At 37.3% G+C, this 24689-nt stretch overlaps 1 protein-coding gene and 1 long non-coding RNA gene across 4 annotated transcripts in view; one reads left to right on the forward strand and one right to left on the reverse strand.

Moving 5' to 3' along the window:
- Nucleotides 1-1332: 1332 nt before the first annotated feature.
- Nucleotides 1333-16812, reverse strand: LOC148346306 (protein FAM177A1-like). 3 transcript variants are annotated; one of them, XM_088324628.1, is made up of 5 exons: nucleotides 16220-16812; nucleotides 12889-12955; nucleotides 12662-12759; nucleotides 11097-11237; nucleotides 1333-1634 (listed from the first exon to the last, which is right to left on the reverse strand). In XM_088324628.1, exons 1-4 carry the CDS (start codon nucleotides 16601-16603, stop codon nucleotides 11109-11111), a joined length of 678 nt encoding a protein of 225 aa, XP_088180754.1. In that variant the 5' UTR covers nucleotides 16604-16812; the 3' UTR covers nucleotides 1333-1634; nucleotides 11097-11108. The 3 variants fall into 3 exon arrangements, with proteins under 3 accessions (XP_088180754.1, XP_088180755.1, XP_088180753.1); XM_088324629.1 differs by lacking the exon at nucleotides 1333-1634 and having other exon boundaries at nucleotides 9615-11237; nucleotides 16220-16378; nucleotides 16445-16802; XM_088324627.1 differs by lacking the exon at nucleotides 1333-1634 and having other exon boundaries at nucleotides 9615-11237; nucleotides 16220-16811.
- The window catches only part of LOC148346307 (uncharacterized), a 530417-nt gene continuing 521825 nt past the window's right edge, over nucleotides 16098-24689 (forward strand). Inside the window, exon 1 of the long non-coding RNA XR_015848223.1 lies at nucleotides 16098-16424. This is a non-coding gene — a long non-coding RNA (uncharacterized LOC148346307). The remainder of the gene's footprint in view (nucleotides 16425-24689) is intronic.

A 24689-nucleotide genomic window follows, 5' to 3' on the forward strand; every position in this document is an offset into this window, starting at 1 on the left:
CTTTTAGGTGCGCCTTATAGTGGGGAAAATACGGTAAGTGTAACGAAAAATTTCTTTGCACTCCAGAACAGGCCCGTCAAGTGCATGTGTGTGTATGGGGGGGGGGAATCTGCGAAAAAAACGTCCGATTAATTCTAGTCTCGCCGTTAGACTGCTTCCATCTTATCGTCCTTTGCAAATTTCCCCACGTTGTGTCACGAGACATTTCCCGGTGCTTAAAACAGACTCGTCTATTTCAAGTCTGGGGGGAAAAACTGCAGGAAAAATGGTGAATTTGTTCTCTGCGGTCCTGAACTGAAAGTACCAGGAGGCAAAAAAATACAGTTTTGAAGGGGCAAAGGGGATAATTTTAGCCAGAGAGCTAAATATAAAGATTGTTTTGCTTCTGTGTCAGCGAACAAAAGCAACAAAGTGGCAGGGGGATTTCCTCTCCGACAGGATGTCGGGAGATTTCCTCATTTTACAATTCTGAGATTTGGGGACAATGGAGCCCATTCATTCAGATTTGGGGAATTTTCTTCAATAAATTCATTTAAGGTTACGCCTCTGGGAATCGGAAGGATGAGAAGATCGAGATTTCTGATGAATTTGTTGAACGGAACGAAAATTTGACAATCAAATCCGTTTTGTGTCGTTTTGAAATGTCTTCTCCGGTTATCTGGATTTTGTCAATTTTATAGTTTTTTGGGTCACAAGTTTTGATTAAAAAAAATATGCCCTGTCCTGTTTTTTTCTGAGTTGCAAAAAAATGATAATAAGATGGAAAAAAAAATCCCTAATATATAATAAAAAAATACATTGAAAAATTCGAGTTAGGAAATTAATAAAATGCCTCAGATTATTTTTTTTGCTTTTATGGAAAGTTTACAATGTAAATTAAATCATGTTCTCTCCCAAAAATATTGATTTTTTTTTTTTTAGTAGAGTCAAATTTATTCGGATCACTATTACTCACAATAAGTCTCAAAGGGCCGGCCAATACATCTGGTCCTCCAATTTAAAAGTCTGCTGATTGGTTTCCTTCACAATAAAAGCTCCAAAATAAGATGATAAAGTTACAGTTTTTGGGCAGAACGGTGGTGCAGTGGTTAGCCCGTTCGGCACAGTTCTGAGGTCGTGGGAACCTCCTGCGTGGGTTCAAATCCAGCTCCCGGCCCTACTGTGCGGAGTTTGTATGTTCTCCCCGTGCTTGCGTGGGTTTCCTCCGGGCACTCCGGTTTCCTCCCACGTTCCAAAGACATGCATTTCAAGTGAATTGGCCGGTCCAAATTGTCCCTAAGTGTGACTGAGCGAGTGAGTTGTCTGTCCCCCGTGTGCCCTGCTGGCAACCAGTTCAGGGTGTCCCCTGCCCACTGCTTGCTGGGATGGGCTCCAGCACCCCCGCGACCCTACTGAGGATAAGCGGTGCAGCTGATGAGAGTTACAGTTTTTTTCTTTTCATTCCAAAAGACAATAGCAAGTTTTTGGGATGCAGCCGGTTTCCTACTTCGCACCTCCCGCTTCACATTTCAGCTCTTTGGAGAGGAAAGTACCCAAAATTCTCGGGACCCCAGACGTGTATTTGTGTACCTGCCCTTCTGGAACACAATTGTGAAGGGGATATTTCTCCACTGTTTTCCTGCAGTTATGGCAATCTGTATGGGGGGAAAATATAGAAAATAAAAGATTTCATTTGGATGATATAACAGGCCTGTTAATAATTTATTATTGCAAGCTCACGTTGTGCACATTTATAGTTGTGGCCGACTGCCACGTGGCAAATTAAAGTAATAAAGGCTCGGGAAATGTCACCACACAATACTGTTTTTTTTTTAATTTTAGATCTATTCAAGATTTTGTGCATCACTTGTCTAAAAGAGCTTTGTTAACTATTTTTATATATTTCATGAAGTGGTAGAACGAGAAGTAATTGCAGTAGAAGGCGAGTAAAAACACAATATGGGTCTGAAACAGGATGGTTGTTGACAATACGAGCTTAAACTAAAGTTTTGATTTATAGTCGGATAAAAAAACATAAATGCCCCTAATCAAATCTTTATTTTCTTTATAAAGTACTTGTGTCAGGACCAGAACGGAAACAGGACCCAATTGCGTTACGTTTCTCAGAAGTTTTATTAAAGGAAAGAGGAAGGGCTGCGCCGAAGATCCGGAGTTAAATAGGCACGGGAAGCAAGTCGCTCTCACACTCGGATTGTGATCCGAACCTGGAAGTGGATATTCCGTAGCGAGCGATGGCAAGGACGGAAAAACAGGTCGGTAGCCGGGACAGGAGAGCAAAAACGTGGTCGGAAGCGAGTCGTAAGCCCGGAAAGGAGGGTAGACGTGGTCGGGGACAAAAATAGGTCGAAAGCCGGGACGGGAGAGTACACGTGGTCAGGATCAAAAACGGGTCAAAGTCGGGGAATAGATAGGGGAAAAAAACGGGAAAGGTGGGAGTCAGGGTCGAGAAAGGCGTGCCTAGTGTTAACTGAGGTTCGTAGACGTACTGACAAACTGGGACGGATAGGAGTGGGTTTAAATAGGGACTGGGAGCCAATCAGAGTCTGTTGCAGTTCGCGCCAAAGGAGCAGGCACAGGTGATTCAGTAATTATGACAACTTAACTTTGGTCTGTAGGATTTTGTCAGTGATGTGCAAAACTGTCACAATTGTGATGTTTCGCTCTCAAAATAAACTAAATAGAAAAATCAAATATTATTTAATAAAGATATCAGATAATGAGATATTTCTTTAAGTAATTGTCATGATTACCGATAAACCCCCTCCTGTCTGACCCTTTTTGTCAGTCCATCTGCAAACCTCAGTTAACACTTGGCAAGCATTCTTTCGACCCTGACTCTCACCTGTTTTTTTGCTCCTGTCTGTCCCCCGGCTTCGACCCGTTTTTTATCCTGACCACGTCACCACACAATACTGTTTTTTTTTTTAAACCGGCTTTCGACCTTTTATGTCCTCGACCACGTCTACTCACCTTTCCTGGCTTGCAACTCGCTTCCGACCCCGACCACGTTTTTACTCTCCTGTCCTGGCGACTGACCCGTTTTCTGTTCCCGACTTCCGCGTTCAGAGCGACCTGCTTCCCGGGTCCAGCAATCACTGAATCGTGGGCGCAACCCTTTCTCCTTCTTCCAATAAAACTTGTGAGAAATGCAACGCAAGTGGGTCCTGTCTCCGTTCTGGTCTTGACAGTAATTGATTTGTTTTGTAATGTTTTTGTAGGAAAAACTGAAGGCAAGTGTATGGTTTAACTCCTCTTCTGTTTTAAGTTAAATATTATTTGATTTTTCTTTTAAATAAGACACCATCTTTTGGTAATTATGATTTACTTAGAATTTTGCCATTTCCCAAAATGGAATCGAAAATCTATTAATATTTAATGAAAGATAGATATTTAAAGGACTTTATACATTTGACTATAAATGAGTTTATATGATTGAATACAAGTTACATTTATTGAGTTTAATGCTGTAATTATTTACTGACTTTTCCTTTATTCAATGAGCAGTGAAAGTTCAGGGCAGGCAGGAGTGGTGAAAAATGTTGTTTAACGAACGGGACGTACTGCTAATAAGATACTCGGCACATCCAGACGGAGGACGGCAGGCGTTGTTTTGAGAACAAGGCCCCGATGACGTAGAAACGCTCGGTGTTGTTTTGAGTATTCCGGACATCGCGACACTCTTCTCCGAGTTGGAGAAGCCCAGGGGGCTTCATTGGCGCTCCCATGGGAGGAGTCGGCACGCCATTATGCGGGGAGATGACCAATAAGAAGAAAGCTAAAGGACTTCAGAAGAGGGCTTCCCAGAGCTTCTAACGACACTAATTCGGCAGTTTTCAATGGAGTACACTTTGTTAAATTGTTAATGAGATGAAATCTGCCCTTGTGTGGAAATGTCTGCTTCCTGTTCATCTTTTCCCTCAAGAAACAAGCGCGCATAAATTGTTGGGTCAACGTAGGTTGTGTTTGGTTAATGGAGTCGGATAACTCATTCAAACAATTTGGTAAACGGTACATTTTGATAATAATTCCCAACATATTGAACTATTTATGAAGTCGTTAATTTGATTTTAAATGTAAGTAAAATCGCAATAATAGGTTTATAGATCTAAAACAAGATCATTACGAGGTTAAACCAGTGCTATTTTATTGTATATGTCATGTAATGTTTATTGAAAGTATTGTTAGATACATTAATCAAAACATGACACAAAACTAATGCTGAGAGTGAGCATGGCCAAATTTGGTCACCTTACGCCCCTTCCCCTAAGAAAAATTGAAAAATCTATCTCCGAATTTGCACTAACGACCCGGTCAGGCAAAAAATTCCAAATTTTTGGTATCCTGAAAGAAATAAAGGTTCCATGCAAGTTGCTGGTAGGTCTAGGCACCTGTAACTTATATCTGTGTAAACCATCAACACGAAAGAACTCAAAAAATTGATCAAAGGGCACATTGATCATTCCATGTAGTACTCATCTCATCTCATTAGCTGCACCGCTTATCCTCAGTAGGGTCGCGGGGTGTTGGAGCCCATCCCAGCAATCATCGGGCAGTGGGCAGGGGACACCCTGAACTGGTTGCCAGCCAATCACAGGGCACACGGAGACAGACAACTCACTCGCTCATTCGCACCTAGGGACAATTTGGACCGGCCAATTCACCTGAAATGCATGTTTTTGGAACATAGGAGGAAACCCACGCAAGCACGGGGAGAACATACAAACTCCGCACAGGAAGTCTGGAGCTGGATTTGAACCCACGCAGGAGGTTCCCATGACTTGAACTGTGCCGCACATGCGCTAACCACTGCTCCGCCGTGCTGCCCTCCATGTAGAACACAAAAATTAAATCAAATCGAATTCTAACATTCACGCAAAACATTCGAACTAAAAATGCCGGGTTCTTGTAAAAATGTCTGTAAATGTTTGATGCTACGTTAATAGCTTTGTTGGTAATTTTGGCGATATGCGTGATAAACTTTAGGTTTGAAGAAAGAGTGACACCCAGATCCTTATGTTCAGTAACAACATGCAAATCATGATCATTAATGCTATACAGCGGAACAGAACCGTGAAAAAACGACTGTGCTAAGCATTTATGAGATGACAGTTGCAGTTGCCACTGTTCGGCCCAAAGAAAAACTGATTACCGTATTTTCCGCACTATAGGGCGCACCGGGTTATAGGGCGCACCCCCAAAAAATAGTTTTTGGTCCTATATCTTCCATAGATAAGGCGCACCGGATTATAAGGCGCTACAATGGGAACGTGGACAAAACAGTCAGATGATTCAGTCCAACTGATTACCCCCTTAACATTCCCAAAGCTTGCAAAGAAGCAAATACGTGTCGTAGACACGTGCGGATGCGGTGTCCGTACGATGTCACTCAAATGCATCATTTCAAATATCATTCGGAAGGTTAAAGTCTTGGGATTCAAGAAAGGCCAACCATTCCTTAGTTTCTATTTTCTTTTTCGCTCGCGACTTTACTGTGCATATGACAATAAACACTTGGAATTGAGTTTAATTCACTCAACTCGTCACAGCAACATCAAGATCGTTCTAAAACAAGATACCGGGAAAATATAAAGCTGCATAGCTCACCTAAGTTCTCACGTTCAATAATGATACGCAATCATGGTCTTCTTACAACCGTGAGTGAAGTAAATCCAGGAGAGTAAAATGTTTACAAATACAGACTAATGAAACATGTTTCTCTATGGCGTAGTTTAGCAAGCTTGCTATTCAGTCATCTTTTTCGGCCAATTGCAGGGTTTGTTTTGGCCCTCTAGCCTATCCGAGGCTCCGAATAACTTCAGCCAATAGTGATCGATTCGACTGATGATTGACACATCTTTTTCGGCCAATTGCAGGGTTTGTTTCGGCCCTCTAGCCTATCCGAGGCTCCGAATAACTTTAGCCAATAGCGATCGATTCAAATGATGGTTAGCCAATGAAACGCCGGTATATAAATCCCAGCATACACCGCGGACTACTCCACGTTCGGGGGAAAATCGAGTCGGCGGCTGTTGCCTAAGTTGCGAGACCTTGCGATTTAATATTGAGCCATATATAAGGCGCACTGTATTATAAGGCGCATGGTCAGCTTTTGAAAAAAATTAAGACTTTTAGGTGCGCCTTATAGTGCAGAAAATACGGTAAATGTCATTTTGAAGAGAATCAATTGTTCCTGCAACCTGGGTTTTTGGTAAGAAAGCCGACAGTTTAGCATCATCGGCAAAAATTGAGATTTCACTACTTTGAATGACCTCGGGTAGGTCCTTCACAAAAAACAGGAATAATAATGGTCCTAGTACTGAGCCCTGCGGTACCCCACTACAAACTTCCGACCACGCTGAAAGAACGTCGTCAATTTTTACGCATTTGTTTACGATTTGACAAGTATGCAGTTATCCGTTCAAGCAGTTTTCCACTAATACCATAACATTTCAGTTTTTGTAAAAGCTTGACACGAGACACTTTATCAAAAGCCTTGCAAAAGTCTAAGTAAACAACATGACCAGCCATATTGCGAACGAAAAACACACTGGTAATATTATTCAAATGAGCTATCAAGTTAGTCCTGGTAGAATGTCCGGACCTAAACCCATGTTGCTTAAACGTAAAAAGATTGTGCTAATGTATAAATCTTTTTACGTTTATAGGTGGCAACAACCTGAGGAAAACTGCAGAAATTGGAGTCAATCTCACGGGTTAAGCCACAAAGGATGCAAAGACAGATGGGGGTGCTCCGGCAGAATTTGGAAATCCCCGAGTCTGCCTCATGTGGGGCCCTCGCCAAATCTGGCTTCAAAAAGAATTGCGGCTGTCGGTCCGTATGAATTCTCCTTTGGGGGGTTTCTTTCCTTTGGTCTAATGCTCCTTCAACTGTTCTTGCCATTTTTATTCAGAATGGAGCGCTTGTTTTTTTTTGTTTTGGGTTGCCAGTTTTTTGCAATTCAGTCTGTAAACTGTGAAAATGGAGATAATTAGTGTATTTATTTATATTCGTTTATATACCTATATATTATTTTAGACACATTTCGTTTATTCAAATTTATTTGATTCAGATTATTTTATATTTGTATATTGATATGATTAAATATATTTCAATTATTCTTATTTATTTGATTTGCACACACACTTACACACACGTATGTGCATCTCAGTCATACGTTTTATTTGTATATTCTTATAATCATTTATTTAAAATATTTTTCAATTATTCTTTTATTTTTTTACTTATATATATCTTAACTCTTGTCATTTAAAAAAAATATTTTTTATATCCTTACATTAATTAAGTGTTTGTACACTTTATTAATAATTGTTTGATTTTAATTAATTTACATATAATTATTTGATATTGGTTTATCTTACTTTATTATGGATTTTAATTATTCATATTTATCGTCGTCACATAATTTGTACAGTTTAGTTATTGATTAGATTTGATTTATATTTAGTTTATACATTTTGATTATTTTTATTGTTCATATATTTCAACTTTTTTTTTTCTCATACTATTTTATACATGATATATATCTATAAATTCTTCTGTATAAGTGTATTTACCAAATTCAATTGTTTAGTTATATTTTACATTATATATTAAAACTACACGGTTATTGGTTTTATATCAATTACATATAATAGTGTAATTTTATATTACTGCAATTAAATAGTCCAATTATCTATAATTACTTTATTCAGATGATTTTATTTGTTCTTAATATTTACATTTTCTCTTTATTTTATATGTATTTCAATTATTCATATTCTTATTTTTTATATCTTAATGATTCAAATATTCATTTGATTTATAGGTTATATACATCTTTTGTAATTTATATATTTGCCTATTTTAGTCCTTTAATTTATATTTCAATATTCTTATTTTTCTGATTTACATTTTATATATTTTGAAATCACTTATAATTATGTATTTACGAGACAGCTAGCAGCCAGATTTAGTAAACCAGCTAAAAAAGATAGCTGGCTTATAGAAGCCAGTTCATGAAGGGTAGCCACTTGAATGAGCTAGCTAAAGAAAGTTACTTTCATAAGCCAGTTAACATAAGCTAGCCAGCTTTAACCAGCTAGCTAACAAAAGCGAGTTCACAAACGCCAGCTGATTTTCATAAACCAGCTAACAGAATGCACCAGCTCTTATGAACCAGCTAACAAAAATCTAGTTAGTTGGTAAGCTAGTTAGCTAACGTGAACCATCTGAGATCTGGGTTTAATAATTTTCATATAGGTGTATAGGAAAAACTCATGCAAGAGCAAGGGAGAGGAGATAATGTCATGTCCTGCACGGTTGTCATGGCATCCAGCTAGCTCCGCCCCTTAACACCGGCTGAGACGCATTGAACTGATTGCTTGTGGAGTACTTAAACGCTCCCTTTGGGACTGCCCGTTTCCAGACCATTGCTTTACGATGTTGAAGACCTGATCATGCCTGTTTGATCCGTGTAAATGCCTAGTTTGTCATTTTGATGACCTTTGAACCTGTTTTGTTTTCTCTTTGGTCCGTTTGTGTGTTGGACAACTTTTATTTATCAATTAAAGTGAAAGATTGGCTTCTCAAATGAGTTCCGACTTCCTGCTTCCCGGTCCGGTTCGTGACAGATAAAGAGAGAAAGACAGAGTGAAACAGAGAGACAAAGAGAGAAAAAACAAAGAATAGGACATATGGAGAAAAAAGATATAATAACACAGAGAATCAGAAAAAAGAGAGAAGAAATAGATAGGAGGGAGAGAAAGAAAAAGAAAAGAGAGAATGAGGGAGAAAAAGAAAGAAAGAATGAAGAGGACAGAGAATAGGGAGAGACTTAGTGAGATGGAGAAGAAAAAAAGAATCAAAAAAATACAGGGAGAGAAAAAGGAAAAGAGAGAGAGAGTAAAGAGAAAGAAAGAAAGAGATAAAAAGATAAGAGAGTGTGAGAGAAATTCAGCTCCAGTTGATTGTGAGTGACCTGGCTTTGGCAGCATCCAGTGGACATATTTCAAAACGCAGGTCATTTTTCTCTTGCACTTCTCACACGGGCCGGTTTAAAACCCTTGGCTGGCCCGATTCGGCCCGCAAGTTCGACACCTTTCCGTGAAACTTCCCAAGGTCAGATTAAGGACAAAAGATCTTGGAATGCGGTCCGGAAACGCCCTTCAGGTTTTATCTCAGATCAAAAGCGGCGCTATGCAAATGAGTGCTAGTTTGAGACATTTCTGCTAGCTTGGGTGTTGGAATGTCCCCAATGTTGATCATCTGATTGTTTTGCGTCTGGACGATCACCAAAACTGCTAGCTATGTCGCTAGCCGACGAGCCGAAATATGCAAATGATGTCTTGGCGGCGTGGTTAAGTGGAGCATTCGAGCAATTTGGGACTTTACACATTTCAAGATAATGACGTGCTATCATTTCTGCTGGGGATTTTTTTTTTTAGTTTGTTTTCCGGGTGGTTTCCATGGGAACGAAGGGGAATTGAAGTGATTTAAGTTTCTCTTAAATGAAAAGACAATGGCATTTAAAAAAAGGTCCGATTGGATTTTGTATACTGGTCGAATTGACCTGATATTACCCGATATTCCCCAGAAAACACGTGTAAATGTACAGTAGTTTTAATCTCAAATCCATGTATTTGGAACGATTGCTCCCTCTAGAGGACACCTTTAGAATTGCATGTAATATCACTACAGTAATGGTACAAAAATGTCAAATGATACAAAAGAAACATACGTTAACAGTATATATATATAAATAAATAAATATGTACAAATTAAACATTTCCTGCCTTTGGAGAAAGGGTTTATTTTGTTATCTCGAGTTTCATTCCCTTAAAAATTATTTTCTCTGTGTTGTAAAAACATGTCTCTCTGCATTGTTTAATTAACTTTTTTGTAGGAAACATTTTCAGTTTAATTTTTTTTTTTAAATTATCTTAAAGAACTTATACTGCTTTTTGGGGGAATATTTTCCTGTATTTTATTAATATTTACTTTGTAATCATGAGCATTTAAATTAATTTTTAAGAAATACTTTTCAGGATTCGTTTATTTGATTTAAAAGATATTTCCTTCTTTTTTTAATTAAATATCTTTGTCTTATCTTTTGAATACATGATTGTGATTTTGAGGATCTATCCCTTTTTAGGAACATTTGTCTGTACTGTATTTTTAAACATTGTTTTCTTGGGAAATTTATATTTTATTATTACATATTTATATTATATTTTATAAATATATTATTATTATATATTATTAAATTTTATTGTATTTTAGAAATATTTTACGTAATTTTGTTTCATCTTATTGAGTATGTTATTCTTATTAAGAATGTTTCCATATATTCAAAAATACTTTTGTTGTCATCTAAATCATTCTATTCCCCTTTTCCAGGACTATTTTTCTGTATTTCCTTAGATATGTTTGTAATGTTGAGCATTTTATTTCCTTTTTTTTGGGAGGAATATTTTCTGGATTATCTAAATATTTTTGATATCATGAACATTTTATTCTCTCCTATTTAAGGATTTTATCAATAATGTTGTAATGTATCGTTATATTTTAACCCCTTTTTATGAGGACCATTTTAAAAACATTTTTAATAAAAAAAATATCAAAAAAAAAAAAACCCCACACCTCGAAAAAACAAATTATTAAAAAAATCCCTGTCCCCAAAAGTTTGGAACAGGAAAATAAATTCTGAAAATTTTCAGAAAACAGTTAAAAAAAATAAACATTTTAAAATAAAAAGAGTATGAATAGCGGAAAGACTCTTAAATCAGATACCTCAGCAATACATGAGGAACAAAGATAACATAAGACAATCCATTTTTTTCATATTTGTATGTACTGTACTTGCACAAGAGGTGTTTCTCGGTTAGTTTTAAAATACACAAATTCTACAAACAGTAAAATCATTTTTTTTAAAAGTCAGAAAACAGTAAAAAAAAAAAAAAGAAAAAAAGAGTATTCATAATTGAAAGTTTAACATGCAAAAGAATACAGGCTATCCTAGCCTAGAGAAGGCACGATTCCAAGAAAAAAAGTGAAACATTTTAGTCCTTAATTCACTAAAACTTGATATTTGCCACACCTGGAGGGATACTTAGGTTGCCATGACAACAGGGATGACAACAGCATCCGAAGGCGCTTCATTTACATTTGGCATCGTGGCGGGAAGTTCCGAATGCTCGCCTTCTTCTGAAAGTCTCTTGGCTTCATTCTCTTCCTCCCGCTGAGGACAAAACGAAAGGCGTGGAATCACAATGAACCCATTCACGACCACTGAAGGGAATATCAGGGTTCCTACCCGTTATTCTTCGCCAAATTCAAGCACTTTCAAGTAAATGTTTCCAAAACCTTCAAAGTAAGAAATTCAACGTTTTTTTTGGTGTTGACTTCAATGACTAAAATAAAGTTTCCATCTTGTTGCTAGCACATACTTAGTGCTAGTTTGCGCTGTTCCTATTTATAATCTACTCTATTTTTGTGTCATTGGGCTGCTATAAACAGACACGAATTCTGCCATTCTGCTTCAACAATAAACGCACCGCTTCAATACGTTACAAGTGTTTACAAACACAGAAAAGGCTCTACAGGTGTTGGATAACAACGGAGTTCAATACGGAAGACTAAAAAAAGGACATTATGTACGTATAAAAAGCAGAAAAATGAGCCAAATTTTGAATTATTTTCAGGATATTGATTTTTCTGAAGCAGAGTACATTCAGTCATTCATCTGTTGCTCTTTGTTTTACTTATTCTAATTCGTATTTTTTTGCATTTTTTCCTGAATATTTGTGTGTCAATTGCTTAAAATAGCATTTTAAGTAGCTGGTCAATTTACATTTTAATATTTAGTTACAGCAGTGAAGAGTTTGTGTTTTTTAATTTCAATTGTTTATATTTAAGGATTTTGTGTTGCTGTTAGACTTGAAATCTGTTCAGTGTGTAAAAAGCTTTTTTTTTTACTTCACATTTTTTTGGTAGATCTTTGAATATTTTCATTTAAATTTTAGGTGTTATTTTTTAGCGATTCCCTGCAAAAAATACAATTACAAAATAATTCGGTGCATAATGTTTTATAATAAATAATAATACATCACCCAAAAAAAAACATAAATACAAATCTGAGGAGCCGTTTAGGAGCCAAAAAAGCCTCGTCTAGAATAAGAGCCCCATTCCCATGACTACCCATCCTCTTAAATGAGACAATAGGGGGCAGTAATGCTTCACATGACAACTTGATTGTTTACTGTTTATATTTGTCACTCTTACTATGCACTTTTTTGTTTTTCTTCATTAATCGGACTGCCAGGAAACAATTCCCAAAATTTTCAAGCACAAAAAATTCAAGCATTTTCCTGACCTTGAAGACACAACATTAAAAGTCAAGCATTTCGCGGACCCGAGCGAACCCTGCAATACACATTGTTAGCAGTAAATGAGAAAAAAAAAACCCAGTCGATTTAAGTTTAAGAAATAAAAGCTGCAGCTAGGAAAATTCCTAACTAAAATCGAATTGCATCATGAGTACTGTACGATATTAACTTCTTTCCAGATATTGACAACTGTAGACGTTATCGGAGTTAATTGATTGTCATTTATAAACATCATTGGCAGTGAATGACTTATAAAGATTAATAAAGGAGAACCCACCTCCTTTTTCATTCTGTAGTACTCGTCGATGGCGTACTGATATTTGGCTGTTGTGATGCCGAAGAAGGAGGCCATCCTCTCGCCCACGTAATCACATGCTAGGAAAGCAATTTCGAATAAGAATCCAGTCATTAAAGTGCAAAAATATAGAAATGAAATTGCTTAATTGCCACCAATTTCACCGGGACGATCTCCAAAAGCAGTTTGCAAGGATGTGAAGGCCAAACCTGATACGGTGGAAGTTGCAGCTCGCCACATGTGAAACCAGAAATAGGGACCCCAAGTCATCTTGGACTGAAAACAAACACAAAGTTCATAGAAGAAATTTAGGAAACAAATATGACACCTTAATTGATGAGCAGCACCTTTTGAAAAATACAAAACAACAATATTTTAAAAGCAAATGAACACATTTTCTTTAATTAATTAATGTATTTATCCATTTATTTAATTTTACATTAGAATAGTGTTGTCTTTATGGACATTGATTTAAACGTTGTGAAACTACATAAGCAAAAAGATTAGGGAAATTAATTAAGAGGACTCAATTTTCTCATCTCTCATTAGCTGCACCGCTTATCCTCAGTAGGGTCGCGGGGGTGCTGGCGCCCATCCCAGCAATCATCGGGCAGTGGGCAGGGGACACCCTGAACTGGTTGCCAGCCAATCGCAGGGCACAAGGGGACAGACAACTCACTCGCTCAGTCACACCTAGGGACAATTTGGACCGGCCAATCCACCTGAAATGCATGTCTTTGGAATGTGGGAGGAAACCGGAGTGCCCGGAGGAAACCCATGCAAGCACGGGCAGAACATAAAAACTCCGCACAGGAAGTCCGGTAGCTGGATTTGAACCCACACAGGAGGTTCCCAAGATCTTAGAACTGTGCCGCACACGCGCTAACCACTGCGCCGCCGTGCTGCCCGGGCTCAATTTTATTATAATCAATTTTAATAATTTTTTTAAATTAAAATGTATTCAAATTCACCATTTTGATCACAGCTTAAGACAAAATATATACATAAAAAAAAAAAATCGAGATAAAAAAATAAAATATGTTTTTTATTACTATTTTAAAATAGAAAAAAACTATAACCAATTTTATTTACACGCAGTGTTGGGAATAACGCTGTAACGGTATTTCGGTAACAGGGAGATCTAACAAATGACTTTTCCCCCGCCGTTACACCGTTCCTCACGATCAAAAGCGGTGCGTTACTTTTGCTGCATAATGGCGACGGTGGCGTGTCCCTGCATACCTGAAGCAGTTTCTAGCAGCTCGGTCTACTGCTTTCCTCCGAGTTGTTTAGGTTACTTTTCGGATCATGTCACTATTCAAAGTAGCGACTGCCATGTAGTTGGATAGCGATTACAAATAGTGTGCCGAAAGAAGGCAAATGACGGCTGCGTCGCAAAAAGAGCGCCAGTGCTTGTTGTTCAGTCATTGCTGATTGTTGCAAACGAAACGGCTTTTGGAAGTGAACGAAGGAAGCCGGCTCCCCATTGATCAACAGCTGGGTCCCCAAAGAAATGCTTTTTTTCTATTATGATTGGCTAGGACGCATTTTTTGGGTGGATTCTATGTCGTCGACTTTAAATATTTTGAGCATAAAAAAAGGTTTAAATTGTTTTGTATTTTATCTTTTCCTGGTAGATTTATATATATATATATTAATTTTATTTCATTTGTTTTTCCATTTTTTATATAAAAATGTAGAGTGTATTATCTTTATTTTTTACTTTTGTTATTATTTTTTTCACATATTTTTTTTAATTTAATTTATTAATCACTTCATATTGTTTACTGCTGATTGTTATTTTACCACATTGTTTCCTGTTTAATATTTGTTGCTCTTTAATTGTGGGATAAATCTGATGCTGGTGAGGTCCAATAAATATTACAGGGATCTTTAACAAAACTACCTATCTATTATTCTCTATTCAACCTACTCGAATAATCCCCATTACATTAAAAATTCTATTAACAAATAACAACTTTTTTCGTAATGGAACGATACTTTCGCTGGTAACTCCTTACTTTTACTTTAGAGTAATTAATTATTTTGGGAAGATTTAGTCAGTAACTATAACTAATTATTTTTTAAAGTCATGTGCCCAACACTGTATTCAAGCCAGTGGTTAGGCCATTTCCAAAATCAAAAAGGAAAAACTAAATGTCCCATCTTTTAGGAGTGTATTTAAAGATCCCATCTCCTTTTTGAAGAATTGATATTTAACTTTAAACTCCTTCATTTGCTCCCAAGGTCACTCACAATTAACTGGAGCTGAATTTCTCTCAATCTCTTATCTTTTTTATCTCTTTCTTTCTTCCTCTTTCTCTTTACTCTCTCTCTTTTCCTTTTTCTCTCCCTGTATTTTTTGATTCTCTTTTTCTTCTCCATCTCACTAAGTCTCTCCCTATTCTCTGTCCTATTTATTATTTCTTTCTTTTTTTCATTCATAGTCTCTTTTCTTTTTCTTTCTCTCCCTCCTATCTATTTCTTCTCTCGTTTTTTCTGATTCTCTGTCTTATTATGCAAATAAGTATAAATGACTGCCCTTATTTTAAAGCACACAGCCTAGCACGCGAAAAGTCACCAGTTTGAGACCCGGTGGAAATGTTGGCCTGGAGAGGGATGGGTGCCACCAGGCTGTAATTGCCCAAAACACACCCCAGGAGATGGTGTCCCTACAACCCTAGTGGTATAGGAATCCAACCAACCAACCATAGTTGGATAAAAGTGAAGTCCTAATTCCATTGGTTACATTAAGATCTAGATTAAACTACATTTAAAAAAAGCTAGCAATTAAGAATAGAAAAGTTTCTGCTACTCAGAGATAAGATGTCGTCTCATTTCGTATAAGTAAATACCAAATTCTTGAACATGCAAAATGTAGACATAGTACATGTTGATGTTTTTTCATGTGCCACCGCTGTAGCTACAGTAAATATTTTATAGCCATAAAAATGTATTGAGAGTTCAATTGTGGTTTGCACTAATCTGTGGTTCGTGCAGCCCTTTGAGACTATTTGTGATAAAGGGCTATACAAATAAACATGACTTGACAAAACAAAATAAAATAACCCAAAGTGTGTACTGTACGTTTAAAAATTATTTTTATATAAATTATTTTTATTAAATGGATCCATTTTATTAAGCAACACAAAATGTCAAACCCATTCACACGAGTTGAGACATTTTGATATTTGCAGTCGATTGTCGATGACGTCGTGGTTGATCAGAACCAATTACGATTACGCCGTTTGGTCACGTGACCTCTTACAACAGGTGACTTCATTAACATTTGGTGGAAATTTTGGCAATGCCGGGGTGTTATTTTAGGTGGACAGAAAAAGTAATTAATACTCCAAACAAGCAGAGAGAGTGTGAGAGAAGACAGATTTACCTCCCTAATTTAAAAAAAAATAAAAAACGAAAAAAGATGGAAAAATTGCGCCAAATAATTGGGACAGGATCTAAAATGGCGGCCGTTTTGTTTGTTGACATGACATCATTTCAACACCCCAGTCAACGATGATGCACCCCCATCCTCACCACGTCAAGGGAAGGAGAATGGAGCAAGTCTTTCTTCTCTGATTCTTTTTCGTCGTCCTCATCTGTGCTGTATTCCTCCATCGTTTCCCCGCTGGAAAAATGGATGATCCTCCGGGGCGTTTTCTGCCTCTCCACCTGCTCCCTGGTGGAGCTCTCATTCTGAAGAAACAAAGCGTGGATAGTCACGAGCACGGGAAATATAAAGGTAAGAACATATTGACCTACCCGTTCTAGGTCCACGCAGTGTCCCACGGAAACGTTAATATTAGTTAAATATAAAGGCAAGTCGCCCATTTTAGCCGTCACGTCGCCGGGTGAGGATGCTGACCACGCCCCTCTTCGGCTCCAGCGGTTGGACCGGAAGTTCCGCCCCGGAAAAAACATATCGTTAACTATAAAATAAAATAGAAATAAAATAAATATAACTTATATTAATTAAAGTGCACTGAATCAGAAAAAAACCCTGAATAAAGTTGATTCTTTTTTTGTTTGAACAAATTTATTGACACTAATAAAGTTGATTCAATGTGAATTAAATTACGAATAGTGTTTTCAGCCATTGAATTACAATTGAAAGATTGGGCGTCGATAACTTGAGAATAAACGTATCTGTGCCTGTAAACAATATAAAGTATTACACATAAATGATGCATTTGTAATAAAACGCAATAACGTCATTTTTTTACTAAACAAAAGCCGTTTATTTGCACGTTGTTTTTCGCTCATCGTGATGACAACTGTGCCTTTAGGTGATTGGTTGGGGAATGTGTCACTCAAAATCAGAACGGCGGTTCATTAAATAACGGAAATCAAAGAACTATTTGATAAATATTGATTACAAATAATTAAATGCAATAATATATATTGATACAAAAGTTCTACGTTAGTTTATTTTAGGACTCGTGCAGGTGTGGAAGTAAAATATGATCACAGTTCTGTATCGAACATACTGACTTTCTATTCCGTTATAATAAATGTTATCTAATATTTGTTACATTATTCAACCTAAAACGCCAACATTCCTCAAAAGTCATTTTACATTTACTTTTAAGTTCTGTGCATATATCATCGCTAGATGTCGCTGCAGTTCCACGTATGCAATATCTAATTGCCTGCATTTGAGGTGAATAGTCAGCATTTCCATTGTACCTGTAATGTGTGCTAAAAAAACCTCAGGTGAAAAGGAAAGCCACATGCTTCAATAATTAAAAAACATCCTGGAGGGGAGATACTATCATTCATGCAACCTTGTATGCTAGATTCATTTTTTCCCTTTTTTTCTACAAGAAAGCCATACAATACGTATTGTGCAAGCTTTGCGCACATAGATTAATTTTAGTTAATATCTTTACAGGAAAGAAATGCAATGTATTTTTTTGCAAGCTTTGCAACATAGATTATTTATTTTATTTACAGGAAAGCCGTTAAATGTATATTGTGCAAACTTTGCACCCGTTGCTTATTTTTTTTAATTGTATTTTTCCCCCAGGAAAGCCATACAATGCATGTTGTGCAAAAAGTGCCGCACAGATTATTCATTTTATATTCATCTTATTGTATTTTGTCCTCCTAAAAAGCCATACAATGTGCGCCATGTACGCATTGCAGCCGTATATTTTATTTTATCACAATTTATTTGACAGGAAAGCCATCCAATGCTTGTCATGAAAGATGCGCAGTGTAGATTTTTTAAAATTTGGTTATATTTGACCGGAAAGCCACCCATTGCATGTTTTGCAAATTTTGAAACGTAGATTATTTGTTTCATTTTGTGCACGTCTTATTTTATGTGCAGGCGTTGCACCCTTAGATTTTTATTTCAATTTATCTTATTCTAAAGGAAAGCCATTCAATGCACAAGTTTTGCAACTGTATATACTGTATTTTTTTTGTTATCACATGGAATATATACAAAGCACGTTGTGCAAGCTCTGCACCCGTAGGGCTTTTTTTAGTTTTATTTTATTAAGCAGGAAAGTCAATGCATGTCGTACAAGCTTTGCACCCGTAAATTATTTTTTATTGTATTTTTTTTGTACTGGAAACACACGTTACGCATGTTGTGCATGGTCTGCATCCTCTCCCCTATCATCAGAGTCGCTCTTAATTCCACTCCTGCAGGATTTATAGCCTCATTTATTGCTCTCGTTTGCCCCAATTTAGTGTGAATCAGAAAATAGCTTCTCGTTTGTCAATCGTCCCGCAGTTGTTTGCCATTAGCCACTGACAACAGCATTTAAGGAGCCCATTAAGCCCAGTTATTCATAATTGCTTGTGTCAGCTGCATTGATCTTTAATTGCTAAATTCAAAAACGTGGGGAAAAATAAAAACATTTCAGCCTATGATAGGAAATACTTGTCCTTGAAGAGCTCTCTCGGAAGAGCAAGGAAATAGAAGTTGTTAAAATTGGGCAGTTATTGATCACTGGTCTGTAAAAATCAAACAAAGACAAAACGGTCCCAAAGGCACACCAGTTGAAGAGAATTCCAGCTGCTAAAAAAATAAGTTTATTGCACGGTTTGTAGCTGATCGTATTGTTTTGATTGGATTTTAACGTTAAAATCTGCTTACCCGGTTTTATTCGAACGACTTGCAGATCGTGAAGATTAACTTTGATTGCGTCTTTGGGAAAAGGACTTTCGTAAGTCTTTTTTTCATATATAAAAATAACAACTTTGTGTTTGATTTTTGTTTGTGTGTAATTGGATTTTTATCAGCGTCACTGAAGTGAAAATCTACAAATAATGATTGTCACACATCAGATTTCACACTTCACGTATCACTTAACCGCCAGGGTCATAGTGGCACCACTTCCTGGGTGTGCTCCCGCACATGAAACAGATGGTACTGGTATCAATAGTTACCAGTAGTTGGAGAAGCCTTCTGATTGGACTCAGATACAACACCTTCATCAGCTGGTCACTGTTGTTGTCTGTGTAAGGCAGGGTTGAATTTCTGTTCTAAGGCTGGTTGGATCAAGAATAAAAGAATGTCAACTCCAAACTTTAGCTTTGTTTTTCCAGTATTATTCTTTATCATTCAGCCAACATTACTAATTTACTGCACATATTATTATCACAGACAACAAAGGATGTTTTCTAAAAACAACACATACCCAATGTTTCCCGTACATAAAAATATTCTGGCGGGCGATCAGGTTTTAACTGGTCCCACCAGAGCCTCATAAACTTGAATTAATAAATAATATTATTTTATGTTTTAATATATATTTATTATCAAAATAATTTTCAGATTTGTCATTATATAAATGATCACACACGCCATGGTTTGCATTTGTCCCATGTACACGATTAATTCGTTTGAATTTGAATTAAAAAAACATTTTCTTCCAGACCCTCATAGACTGTTTACCCACCAGGGTCTCACAACTTATATGGAAAACAATGCATACCTGCTAAAACTATCGCTTTAAGCGCTTGACGACCACTTTTCGCCCCATAAAAACAGGTACTGCTTTATAATAAAACGTTTTATTTTTATTTTTATTTTTTCTCAATTTTAATCATAAATTTTGATTTAAATACTTAGAAATTTCTGGCAGCCTGGATTACATTACCCAACAATCCGGATACGGCCCGCGGGGTATTATGTTGGACATGGCTGCCGTAAAGCGTCCTCCCTCTCGTCATTGATGCGCCGGATTTTTATGTAAATACCGATCTAATAGTCTGTTAGATACTTCCCAAAATTCAAAAAAAAAATATCATTTCTTTTCTAGATTTTGCAGGTAGGTCAAATTGACATAGCTGTCACCATATTCGACTATGTTGTATTTATACAACCGTTTTCGTTCAATGTACGTCTTTTTCTTTTTGGGCAGCATTAGCTCAGGAGGTAGAGCGCTCGTCTTGGGATCAAGAGGTTGCAGGTCCGATTCCCGGCTCATCTGTGTTATATGTCGAAGTGTCCTTGGGCAAGACACTAAATGCTTAATGCCCTCAATAAGCAGGTGGGCGCCTTGCATGGCTGACTCCCTATCAGTGTGTGAGTGTGTGTGTGTGAATGGGCAAGTGTAAAGCACATTGTAAAGCGCTTTGGGAGGTCTTCATTGACTTGAAAAGCGCTATATAAATGCAGACCATTTACCAGTTACCATTCCTACTGTGCTTAAACATCCTGTGCCTTTAAGAGACAACTTGATGAGGTCACTGACATCAGGTTTATGTTTTTACTGCATTTGAAAAATGGAAGTTACATTATTGGGAAACGGGCCCGAAATTGTCATTTTTGGATTTGCGCACAGTCGTTTGTTTGACGCTTTTTGCTAGTTATTTAGCGCTCCGTATTCAGCCTTGCTCGATTTTTAAAGTGCTTTTGAGGTGATAAGCTCATTTTGCTTGTTTATTTGGCTACAGAATAAAGGTCAAAATAATACTTTGGATGTTATTACGAAAGCACTTTTCAGAAAAATGGGAGTTGAGTAGAACTAAAATCCAACACATTTTTTGGCTGATAAATAACACTCTTTTGTTTGAGATGATTTCAATTACACTTCACTTCGGAGTTAGGAAAATAAGATGTTATCAAGTATGACTTCTTAATCGTTTGGAGTGTGGTAGAATGTTAGGTGGGAGTGCTTTTTCACTAATCTGCTCCCACGTTTGTTGTCCTTGCCTGTGCTTGAGTGTTATTTTCTTTTTTAATAATATATATATTTTACGTCATTTTAAAGTCAAAAGAGGACCAAAAAAACCTTGATTTTTTTTTCCTTTCTCAGCTTATAAGGGGCTAACAACAACTAATTAAAGGTTTAAAAAAACAATATCAATAAAAACAATTATCCATACATACAGTAGACCCCCACAGCGTTTTCCCTTTACTATGTGGAATACCATTTTTTTGGACATTTGGCATATGGCCTTTTCTCCACTTTACGACTTTAATAAAAATGTATTTTCTAAACCCCAAAACTTTAAAGATTAAAACCACTAAGTTCTCTATTTGTGTCATTTCTGACTCTGTCTACAGTTTAGCACTTTAAATTACAGTCAACCCCGGGGTAAAGAAACCCCGCCTTTCAACATTTTCACTTTAAGGCCCCTCTTCACGGTACTTTCCCCATCACACCACATCAACTCCAAATTATTTTGATAGCTAAAAACATTTTTCTGCGTCTGTGTGTATCGGGGAACATCTCTAAATTGATTGTTATGAATTGGTCGGCGGCATAAAAAATGCTAGTCTTCTATTAGTTTGCGTCACAGCATCATAAAAATGTCATTGGCTGAACTATATCCCATAATGCCTTTCTCTTTGTTCAACTTGGTACATTATTGCCGACTCGCAGTTGTTACATATCACTCAAGACTTTGTTTTTTCTTTTGCTACAGTAATTATTGCTATAAAGTGATGCTAAAGAGAGAAGCAAAAACATGATAACCATAAAAATAAAGCTTTAGATGATCAAAAAATACAAAGCGGGGTGCACGACTCATTACGCTGTCAAATATTTTTAATTTCCTACACAAAATAAGATCTTAAAAAAATAATTAATATTAAAAATCAATCAATGATAAATTACCATCATTCATAATCCTTTAGGGCAGGGCAAATAGTTCTCAGTTTGAAAAAACGTTGGAGACCCCTGCTCTCGGGCTGCACTAAATGAGACAGTGTATATTATTTAGTGTCTCCTACTGGTAAAAATGTTAATTAAACATAAATAAAAGGATTGATTTAAATAATAAACCAGAATACACTAATTGTCATTAATGTGCATTTTTTTTAAATACACCTAGAGGGAGATAATTGTCTGCCATCTTGTTGGTAGGGGTACCTAAGAAACCAATAACCTGTGAAAAAGGATGGTCAAAAAACAGATGAAAATTAATGCGGTTTAGTCACTTTGAGTCTCGGTATTTAGTTTTCCTTGTGCTTTGTAGCGCTCGTTTTAAGTGACATAATACACAGTGCTCCTTTAACTGCTATTTAGAAAATAATTTTTGAAATCTGACATTTTCTTTCTGAAAAAAGATGTTCAACGTTTAGCATTTTTCCTGTGCTTGTATACTTATTTAAAAGGTTATCTAATCTTGTACACAAACTATACAAAAAAGTAGTGCGCACCATATACCAGGGGTCTCCAAAGTGGTGCCCACGGGCACCAGGTAGACCCCTAAGACCACCCAGGAAGCCAGCTGACTGGTGCTGAAAATATATCAAGGCTCATTGTGATTTTCTAGGAAATTTGTTTTCTAACTGTCAGGCTATTTGGTGGTTAACATGTAATAATTACTAACATAGTAATAATATAGTAATAATATAGTAATAACATATTACTTTAGAAAAGGATATCAGACAGGTAGCCCTTTGGGCTACTCAGTAGTGGTCAGTTTCAAAAAGGTTGGCGACCGCTGCTATGTTATTTTTTATTTTACGGTTTTTGTTTGGGGGTTCAAAACCCATTATCTAATTAGCATAGGTTACTATTTCCCGCAATGAGGTATTTTCACGGGCAGCACGGCGGCGCAGTGGTTAGCGCGTGTGCGGCACAGTTCTGAGGTCATGAGATCGAACCTCTTGTGTGGAGTTTGCATGTTCTCCCCGTGCTTGCGTGGGTTTCCTCCCACATTCCCAAAAACGTGCATCTCAGGTTAATTGGCCAGTCCAAATTGTCCCTAGGTGTGAATGAGCGAGCGAGTTTTCTGTCCCTGTGTGCCCTGCGACTGGCTGGCAACCAGTTCAGGGTGTCCCCTGCCCACTGCCTGAAGATAGGTGGGATGGGCTCCAGCACCCCCGCGACCCTACTGAGGATAAGCGGTGCAGATAATGGATGGATGGAGGTATTTTCACTTTGCGATCCGCACCCCAGGACCGGGGTTCTTCTGGTTCAACCGATGAATACACAGTTCAAACAAAAGAGAAACGAAACAAAATCCATTCCAGACTCTTGCTATTGTCAGCCGTGTCGATAAATAGTTTCCTGGCAGGTGGCCGTCCTTGAGATGAGAGCCCGGCTAAAAACGTTTTGCATCTGGACGAGTGAGAAAGGTTGATTGCCATGCTACGCCATGCTAATTGCGCGATCAAAAAGAGAAACTAGAGCTGCTGACTGCCACACTTTAATCATTTAGATGAGAGTTGCTTTGCTTTTCTAGCGCCGGTTAAAGTGACAGTGTGTAACGATTCACTAGAGATTGTTGTAAGTTAGAATGGAGTCGAAGCATGTACATTCGAAGGGGGATGAGCGACGGCGGTCTTTGCAAAACTAGGAAGCCTCCATTCCATTTTTTCTGAACTTCAGCTAGCCATAGGTCAAGAAATCTGATGTTAATCCCTGCCAGCAACGAGAAAAGACCTAATTAGCGATATACACCCGGAGCGGTTGAAAAGATCCAATAGCTTGAGTTGATCAGAGCTGCTGTAATTGATTAACTTTATAGACAAGCCGAAAAGCAAATAAAAAGTTGATTCAAATATTGCAAGAGTGGCTAGTGGTTAGTCGGAGACAAATGGCTAGAGAATGAAACAAGGGAAAAAAGGAGGCCATACGTGTATTACGGGACTTGGTGACGTTCTCTTGCGCTTGCAGTTTTGGGATTTGAAGGACTAAATAGGACCAGGTAACAATAGCAGTTTGTGGCAGGCCATAGCCTGCAGCTAGGTGGCTAGAGAAGGAAATTATGGTAAAAAAAATACTAATATATGTTTAAACCACTGGGGGTTGCTATATAATAAACATTGGGGTTTTAAATAATCATCCGACCTACAACAGATGCATTTAAATCAAATAATGAGCAAAAATGACTTCCTTCCCATAAGAGCAAGAATATGTTCCCTTAATATTCCCTGTTTTTTTTTTCTTTTTCTCCGGGTTCCATCTTTAACAGTATCCATGTCTGCAAAAATATCCCGGAACACCGTGACCCTAGAGGTTTGCTTGACATTTATCTGGGCCAGCAAAATGTAATCAAGGGACACTACCTGGGCAGGTTTTTGACCCATTTTCAGGCAAAATTGGGTCCAAACCTGCGAATCTCCTGGGTGGAAGGGGCCAAATAATAATGGGGTGTCCGCCATTGTCATCCAGGGGTGAACCAAGAGAGGCCTGAATATAGTAAAGGTTCTTTAAAACAGATTTTTGCACAGTATGTACTGCATTTGTGTTCAGAAATATGATGTCTATTTTTTTTAAAAATTAAGTAAAATACATAAGAAATTAAAAAGAAACTGCTTAAAAAGAGCAAAATTATCTAATATGAAAGTGTGTAAATAATAACTATGAAATAGATTGTAAAAGAATATTAAAGAAAAAAATGAAAGGCTTCTTTTACCACTGTTTCCTTCTCTATCCTCTTGGCTGCAGGCAATGGCTTGCTGAGCTTAAATTCTTTCAATGGCCTTTCACGAGCTTTGACCGCAAGCCAGAAAAGTTAGCAACTTACACTTGCTTGAACCAACACCAGCTATTGGCTCTTTGCAGCCGCTTCGGGTGTATCCAGCTCACTC

The sequence above is a fragment of the Urocampus carinirostris genome, chromosome 20, assembly GCF_059441175.1.
Source record: "Urocampus carinirostris isolate Australia breed hairy pipefish chromosome 20, RoL_Ucar_1.0, whole genome shotgun sequence".
Classification (NCBI taxonomy): Eukaryota; Metazoa; Chordata; class Actinopteri; order Syngnathiformes; family Syngnathidae; genus Urocampus; species Urocampus carinirostris.

What these genes read in the sequence shown, in the direction of transcription:
- LOC148346306 (XM_088324628.1), bottom strand. Translation starts at nt 16,603, where the DNA reads ATGTTTTTTCCGGGGCGGAACTTCCGGTCCAACCGCTGGAGCCGAAGA. An exon ending in ATTCTCCTTCCCTTGACGTG is followed by an intron (nt 12,956 to 16,219) that starts GTGAGGATGGGG and finishes GTTTGTTTTCAG; the next exon opens with TCCAAGATGACTTGGGGTCC. An exon ending in ACTACAGAATGAAAAAGGAG is followed by an intron (nt 11,238 to 12,661) that starts GTGGGTTCTCCT and finishes TTTTGTCCTCAG; the next exon opens with CGGGAGGAAGAGAATGAAGC.